General features: G+C 42.3%; 1 protein-coding gene across 1 annotated transcript in view; it reads right to left on the reverse strand.

The window, feature by feature from the left end:
- Positions 1 to 9,167, reverse strand: part of LOC119419721 (transmembrane protein 237A) — a 47,549-nt gene that overhangs the window by 12,028 nt on the left and 26,354 nt on the right. The window contains exon 6 of the mRNA XM_037687108.1: positions 8,529 to 8,649. Within this exon, the coding sequence (XP_037543036.1) occupies positions 8,529 to 8,649 (121 nt within the window). The remainder of the gene's footprint in view (positions 1 to 8,528; positions 8,650 to 9,167) is intronic.

The following is a 9,167-nucleotide window of genomic DNA, read 5'->3' on the forward strand; positions in this document are numbered from 1 at the left end:
AGAAAACCCACGCATGCACGGAGAGAACATGCAAACTCCACCCAGAAGGCCCCTGGACCGGGGTTTGAACCAAGGACCTGCTCGCTGAGAGGCAGCAGCTCTACCAGTTGTGCCACCGTGCTGCGACTGGAAAACAACCAAACCCAATTCTGTCGGAGTTGCAGCCTTACAACAGATGCGTGTAGTGAACCTGATCTGACCCTGATGACCTCAAATCTATCAGATGGACAGAGACTGTTATTTCATTGATCTGAATACAGTTTGAGCCATCTGGTGACTTTCTTTCTTGAAGATTCAAGTGAAAAGAACACTCTCTTTTTATAATCATCACTGTTTTACAAATGTTTGATAATCAAATTGTGTTAGTTCACTCAATGTTACAGGTTGAAGAGAACTACTCATTTTTATTTTACATAAACAGTAAGTAATGATTTTTATTCCTCATTTAAAGAAGAAATCAGGTTAATATGCATTTCTTGATTTTCTGTCTGAAATGAGCCAAGTTTTGTAAGTATGTTAAAGGTCGGTTTCGGTCAACTAAAATGTTTACCGAGGAAAAATGTCATGTTTAAACTTTTTCAGAAGATAATAAGAGGGAGACGCCACGAAGTCTGGTTTTTCTGCAATTATCTTTCTGTTAGCTGTTAAGCAATCTCATTCTCTGCCCTTGGCTTATCATAACATTTTACGTCACAAAACACACCTCTTTCTGGTCCATCCACGAATCAGAAAGCTCTAAAATTGACCCGGAAGTCAACTCATTTAAAATGTGGCAACTTCCCGGTTCTGTTAGAGTCCGAGAGTCTGGGAGTGATAGAGAGTAAGAGTCTCAGAGTGATGGAGGTTCTGAAGAAGTTCTAGAGTCTGAAAACTCTGATGTCTGATGGGGAAAACTCTGATGTCTGAAGCCCAGAGTGCTTCCGTTGGAATACAGAATGCAGTGACGATGTTGGGATTATAATTTCTGTTTGAACACCACGTACGACTCTCTAAGGGTTTGGCAGTTCTCACGGAGACGCTGAAAGAGTCAGAAAGGAACCTACTCCGACGCTGATTCCATCGTCAACCAGGTAGAGGGTTCTATTTTCGACTAAGTGTACCGGAGGCCAGCTGATATCTGATGGAGCGTGCACGTTTTCTGGTCAAACAGATTAATTCCCTCACAAATCTCTCTGTAAGATAAAGCTCCATCTCCATCTTAAACTCTGCTTTCTCATAAAATCAGTACAGATATTTTAGAAATATCTGAAGCAAAGTCCTCAATCACCGCCGCGTGATTGAAGCTCATTATTTGTGAAACTTGTCTGTTATTATTTTCATATTTTGCCAAATTAATGTAAATGTTTGATGTTAAACTTTGATTCTGAAAATAAATGACCGCATTCATTTGATGGGTCAAAGATAATAACGTCTCTCGTTCGCATTTCTGTTAAAATTCAATGCACGACATTTACACAGTCAGAAAGATGAGGAACTCGTGAAAAGTATGCATATATATTTCCTTATATGTCATACTACAGTTGGTGGCGTACGTCCGTACGTTACTACTACATGCGCTAGAGAGTTCAGCATATATGAGGGACTTGTGCTGAGAGGACACAGGATAGTGCTACCAAGAGCAATGGTGAAGAAGCACTGGAGATCGAACTTGAAACTCACCAAGGAGTGAACAACAAAGTCCATCCTCATTAATCCACCAAGGAGTGGTTCTTACAAAACAATATCTGAGGAGCAAATTTTACTGGCCCAACATGGACTTGGATCTAGACAGACTGACCAGAAACTGCTCCGCTTGTGTGCTTAATCAGCCGCTTCATGAAGATCAACCCCTTCAACCACTAGAGCTACCACCAAGACCATGGACAAATATAGAAATTGATCTAGTATGTCCTATCCAAAACCAGTAAGTGTTAACTGTGGTAAACTATTATATTTCCTTCCCGGAGGCTGAAGTTGTTCCAGATATTTCCTCAGCCACTGTCATTTCTGAACTGACCAAAATATTAACTAGGTTTGGTTATCCCCTAGAGGCTGGTATTGATAATGGTAGACAGTTTGTAGGACAGTTATTTGAATAATTTCTCAAGTCATGTGGAATAAAGCACATCAGAGCATCACCATATTATCCAAAGAGCAACAGAAAAATTGAGAGGTTTTATAGATACTTGAAGAAAGCCTTCAGAACAACTGAATGCACAGGAAAAAAATGTCAGGAGGAACTTCCAAAAATATTAATGGCACTCCGATCAACACCACACAGAGCGTCAGGAGAAACACCAGCTGTGCTCATGTTTGGATGAGATATCCGCACAAAGTGTCCCAACATGGAGAAGAAATGTGGATTTCCAAATGGCACAGAGAAAATGATAGATATCAGAAACCATCACAATGAATACAAAACTAAAATGAAAGAGTATGCTGATCAAACCAACGGAGCAAAGGACCAGAACTTTAAGGTTGTTGATGTAGTCTACATTGCTGGTATGGAGAATGGAAAGTTGGATACCACATTCAAAGACATTCGCAATGTGATATTGAGAAACACCACTGACAATGCCTTTGAACTGGTCAACACAGAAGATGGATCAAGAGTGATCAGGTATGTTAAACATCTTCGACACACACCTGTGGTAATTGGTTTGCATTTGAGTCTCCATTGGACTACAACACCCAAATCAACAAAATATTCTTCAAATGATTTTTCTGCCTTTCTTTCTCAACTGTCTGCTATGTCACCTACTATTATTTTATTGGAAGATTTTAACATTCATATTGACAATCTTAACCTCCCACTCACCAATGATTTTTTTATCCTGCCTGGAGAGTTCTGGATTCAATCAAATTGTTGAGTTTCCCACCCATATCAGAGGCCATACATTGGACTTGATTTGTTGTTCTGGACTTACCCCTGTTGACTCTAAAGCTGATGAACTCTCCTTTTCTGATCATTTTTTTCTTATCATTCCATATTCCACTGTGTGCATCATCAACCAAGACAGACCGGCTCATCTCATTCAGGAACAGTAAAGACTTTCATTTGGATTCTCTTTCATCTAGTATTACCTCCACTCTGATACCTGAACATCTTCTGACTCCTGATCAATTTACTGCTCAATGTAATAATCACTTAACCCATATTCTCAACTCCCTTGCTCCTGTTAAAACACGATCTGTTACCTTTACTCATTCTGCCGCCTGGTTTACTCCTGAACTCCAGTCCATCAAAGCCCAATGTCGACAACTGGAACGACTCTATAAAAAATCTGGTCTTACCATCCATAAGGACATGTACATTTCTCAGACATCACATTACAAGATCTTTATCTCGCAAGCTAAATATGTTTTCTACTCTGGCCTCATTTCCTCCAATAAAGGTAACACTAAGATCCTGTTTTCATTGTTAAGCAATACTTTTAATCTCCCTGACTCTCTTCCCTCTCACTTCTATTCAGATGACACCTGTAATTCTCTCATGTTCTTTTTTAATGATAAAATCAGAAAAATTCATCAGCAACTTTGTCCTGTCTTTCCTCTTCCTCCCTCCTCTGAACCTTCTCCCCTCAGTCAGCCTTTTTCTGTCTTTCAGCTTCCTCCTGCCTCTGAAATAGTCAAATTCATTCTGAAATCCAAGCCCTCCACGTGTTCTTTGGATCCTCTCCCAACAGTGATTGTAAAATCTTGCCTTTTTTCACTTCTCCCTATCATTTCTGCCAATATTCACTCTTCTTTTTCTTCAGGAACTGTCCCAACTATTTTCAAAACTGCAGTTGTCACTCCGATCCTTAAGAAGCCTGGATTGGATCCAAATATTTTCAATAATCTTCACCCTATTTCTAACCTTCCATTCATCTCCAAAATTCTGGAAAAAACAGTTGCTTCACAACTCCACCTCCATTTAACCAAAAACAGTTTATACGAACAGTTCTAGTCTGGTTTCCGCCCCGGTCACAGCACAGAATCTACTCTCTTTAGAATCACTAACACTCTTCTCATGGCAGCAGATTCTGGTTTACTTTCTCTTCTCATCCTCCTCAATCTTAGTGTGGTGTTTGATATCATCTCCCACAACATCCTCCTCCACAGACTTTCATCCATTGGCATCACCCATACACCCCTCGCTTGGTTTCAGTCATATCTCTCTGGCTGCACTCAGTTCATCCAACTTAAGTCATTCAGATCCCACTCTTCCCCCGTGACTTCAGGTGTGCCCCAAGGCTCTGTCCTGGGGCCCCTTCTTTTCATCATCTACCTTCTCCCACTTGACAATATCTTCCGTAAATTTAACATTCACTTTCATTGTTTTGCCGATGACACCCAGCTCTTCTTATCCACTGCACCTAATTCTTCACTTCCTCCTTCCTCCCTCACTTCCTGCTTAGCTGAAATAAAATCCTGGTTTACATCTATCTTCCTTAAATTAAACAGTGATAAAACAGAGTTTCTACTCATTGGCACTAAATCCACCATATCTAAAGCCAACAGTTTTTCCCTCACCATTGACAGCTCCATGGTTTCTCCCTCCCCTCACGCTAAGAGTCTGGGTGTCAGTCTTGAAAGCACTCTCTCTTTTCACTCTCACATCAATAATATTACCCGGTCTGCATACTTCCACCTTCAAAACATCAACCGTCTCCATCCATCTCTCTCCCCACACTCTGCTTCCATCCTGGTCCATAGTTTGGTCATTTCTTGAATTTATTACTGCAACTCTCTCCTATTTGGTCTGCCGCATAAATTACCTCATAAGCTTCAAATGGTTCAATATTCAGCTGCCAGCATTGTTACCAAAACCCCCTCATTTCACCACATCACACCAGTTTTACAGCAACTTGACTGGTTTCCAGTCACTTTCAGAATTCAATTTAAAATCCTGTTGTACACATTCAAGGCCATCCATAACCTCGCCCCTCCCCATCTGTCTGATCTCCTGCAAATTATCACCCATTCACGCTCCCTTCGCTCTTCCTCTTCCATCCACCTCAACGTGCCTCTCGCCCGCCTCAGCACCACGAGACACAGAGCCTTTTCTCACTCTGCTCCCCAACTCTGGACCGCTCTTCCCCCGGACAGCCGTAATACTGACTCCCTTCAGACCTTCAGATCACAACTCAAACTCATGTGTTCATGTCAGCCTTCTCACTTGAATTTTTTGTTACTTTCTTCTTGGTATAGTGTTTTTAAAACCATTTTGTATTGTTTTATTTTGTGTTTTTTTAGTGTTTTTAATGTTGTGAAGTGTCCTTGGGTGTCTTGAAAGGCGCTAACAAATAAAATGCATTATTATTATTATTATTATTAAAACTGTGGAGGTGCCGATTGATGAGACCACTTCATCAGCTGAGATCCCACCAGAACCTAACCCACCTGTATCTGAGGTCATCACTACCAGGAAGGGCCGTGTTATCAGAAAGTCCATCAGATACAGAAAGACTTGAAATAAATAAATAAATAAAACAAAATAGAGAAAAGAAATGTTACCTTTTGGTTTAGTAATGTAGAATGGAAATTGTTTTGATTTAGAGTTGTTTTGATTTCTTTGTTTAATTTAAAAAAAAATGTAACAATGTGATTTAAAGACTAAGTTAGAAGGAAACTTTTTGTGTTACCGATAAGTTTTTGTTCAAAACAAGGAGGAAAATGTAGTGTATTTAATGTTACTGTGTTATCGCAAGATTAGTCGGACCAGAGAGCGATGAGAGAAGATGGACACGGTGGCTAGAACAATATTGGAACACGTGTTAATAAATAAGCATTAAGCAAAGTAAATGACTGTTTATTTAAACAACACAACACTGCCCATGGTTTCTGACTCTGCGCCTTCCCCTTTGACCACACTATTTTCCCTCATTCGTGAACAAGACTCTGAGATACTTAAACTCCTCCACTTGGGGCAGGACCTCCTCCCCGACCCGAAGAGGGCACTCTACCCTTTTCCGGCTCAAGACCATGGCCTCGGATTTGGAGGAACTGATCCTCATCCCGGCCGTATCACACTCGGCTGCGAATCGCTCCAGCGAAAGCTGTAGATCATGACCTGATGAAGCCAATAGAACCACATCATCTGCAAACAACAAAGAAGTGATCCTAAGGCCACCAAAACAGATCCCCTCAACACCTTGGCTGTGCCTAGAAATTCTGTCCATAAAAGTTATGAACAGAATCGTGACAAAGGGCAACCTTGGCGGAGTCCAACTCTCACCAGGAACAAGCCCGACTTACTGCCAGCGATATGGACCAGGCTCTGACACCGGTCATACAGGGACCTAACAGCCCGTATCAAAGTGCCTGGTACCCCATACTCCCAGAGTACCCCCCACAGGGTTCCCCGAGGGACACGGTCGAACGCCTTCTCCAAGTCCACAAAGCACATGTAGACTGGTTGGGCAAACTCCCATACACCCTCCAGGAACCTGCTGAGGGTGTAGAGCTGGTCCAGTGCTCCATGACCAGGACGAAAACGGCACTGCTCCTCCTGAATCCGAGATTCGACTATCCGACGGACCCTTCTCTCCAGAACCCCCAAATAGACCTTACCAGGGAGGCTTAAGAGTGTGATCCCCCTGTAGTTGGAACACACTCTACGGTCCCCTTTTTTGAATAGGGGGACCACCACCCCAGTCTTCCAATCCAGGGGAACTGCCCCTGATGTCCATGCACTATTGCAGAGTCGCGTAAGCCAACAAAACCCCACAACATCCAGAGCTTCAAGGAACTCCAGGTGAATCTCATCCACCCCTGGGGCCCTGCCACCGAGGAGCTTTTTAACCAACTCAGTGACCTCAGCACCAGAGATTGGAGAGCCCGACTCAAGGCCCCTAGGCTCTGCTTCCTCAGTGGAAGACGTGCCAGTGGGATTGAGGAGGTCTTTGAAGTATTCCACCCACCGACCCACGACACATACCACCTCCACTATAAATAGTGTTGGTGGCATACTGCTTTCCCCCCATGAGATGCCGGATGGTAGACTAGAATTGCCTCAAAGCCGTACAGAAGTCATTCTCCATGGCCTCTTGAAACTCCTCCCATGCCTCCCATGCATGCGGTGGGCCCACAGGAAAGCAAATCCATGTCACTCGTTCCGCCTGAGCCCGACCGGGCCCCATTGGTAAAACCCATTCACCAGGTGCTTGCCGATGAGCCCCTCTCCCAGGCCTGACTCCAGTGTGGGGTCCCGGTAAACCACATCCGGGCAAGGGACACTGAGATCCTTGCTGATTACTGTCCATAAGAGTCTTCTGAATTGCTCTTTGTCTGGTATGTCACCTAGAACCAATCTGCCTTGGGAGACCTTACCAGGGGCAATTACAATATCACCTGACAGCATAGCTCCTAGGATCATTCAGGCGCACAAAATCCCCCATCACAATAAGGTGTTGACTCAAGGGGGAGCTGTAAATGCCCCCTAATGAAACAAATAATTAAATAAAACTGGATTTAAAACGGCCTTGTGATGGACTTGCAACCTGTCTAGGGTGTATCCAGCCCCTCGAACAGTGATTGCTGGATATGGGCACCGGCGATCCCCGCGACCCAAAAAGGAAGAAGCGGGTAAAAAGATAATGGATGGATGGATGATGGATCTAAAACATATCTTTATGGATCAGTGTATCAGAAGTTGTCAGCCATTTAAGTGATCCTTTAACAAGACAATGCTTCTGCGGCTTTAAAAAGAGTTCAAATCTATTGAATTTCAAGAAGCTCCAATAAACAGAGGTACTCCTCTTTGTTATTTATTTATTTATTTTTTTGTTACATTTTAAATTGATTCAAAGTGTGGAGTTGAACTCTACCTCAAAATATCTGAACTACTGCTTTAAATACCAATCTGTTAGTGTTTGGCGAAATAATAAATATTAAACCCAACATTTTTCAGTCAGGTCATCTGGACAGTTTCTTTTTTTTGGTGCTGAAACGTTTCACCTTCGGTCCAGAAGGCTTCATCAGTCAAGGAAACACAACAAAACTGATTATTCCTCCAACAGCTTACTCCAAAGTGGAACAAACCAGTTCTGCTTGTGATAAGATGGTCTCTTTGGTACGCCCCCTCCTCCAATGCCGGCCCTCTTCCTTGTTGACAGTCGTGTCAAACTGGTTGAAAACAACAAAGAGATGACCTGACTGAAAAATGTTGGATTGTATACCTGGATTATTGAGCATGGACTTTGTTAATAAATATTAAACATGTTTTATTTTCAGAAAACAAACTGCCTCTACAAATACATAAATAATTTCAGCACTAACAATTTTTAAGTATGCAACTAGATCCAAATATGATAAAATGCATCAAGTTAAAACAATATTAACACATTAATGTCATGTATTGTGTGCACGAACAAAGGTTTATGTAGTCTCCTTTCATTGAAAGAGTCAGATATTGTCAGACTTTGATCAGTATTGCAGACTAAAGTAAATGTTTAAGCAGAACCACCTATAGTTAAAGCAAATGGAATCAAATGAAAACAGCCCCATTCATTGACAGAAACAGGTTGGTGCGTTTGGGTTGGATTTATAAATGTCTGTGAGCAGACCTGAAGCCTTGATGGACCTTCAAAGCCACGTCTCTGGTGGTCCAGCTCTGTCTGGGGTCCATGTAGTCGTCTGTCAGCTCTGACTGTCGGAGCTGCTCAACTCGCTCTGCATGGAAACGCCCTGCGCACACATGCAAGAACATCACAGTGACCCGCGGACGTGGAAAAACTCGCTTTAACCTGAACATTGTTTAAATGTGACGTCTAGTTATTAGCTCCCAAAAAGAGAATTCATATGATTTATGATTTATTTTCAACAAGAAAAATAATAAATATAATAGAACAATCATGTCTGGTGCAGCAGCAGATTGAACATGCGGTGCCTGATGGTTTGGTGGGTCAGCCCAGATCTGCTGCCAATACCCCCCCCCCCCCCCCCCACACACACACACACAAACTTAAACTCAGATAGTTCCCTGCACAGTGTTAAGTTGCTTGACAAAAGCAAACAAAACAAACAAACAGTGTAAATGAGTTAAAAGTAGTCAAAAGTAAAGAAAACCTGTGAGACTGGTCCAGAATAGCTTGAAAGAAATCAGGGTGGCTGAATACTTTTGCACAGTTCTGTGTACAACAGCTGAATACTTTTGTGCAGTTCTGTGTACAACAGCTGAATACTTTTGCACAGTTCTGTGTACA

This window comes from Nematolebias whitei, chromosome 13, assembly GCF_014905685.2.
Source record: "Nematolebias whitei isolate Nwh7 chromosome 13, NemWhi1, whole genome shotgun sequence".
Lineage (NCBI taxonomy): Eukaryota > Metazoa > Chordata > Actinopteri > Cyprinodontiformes > Rivulidae > Nematolebias > Nematolebias whitei.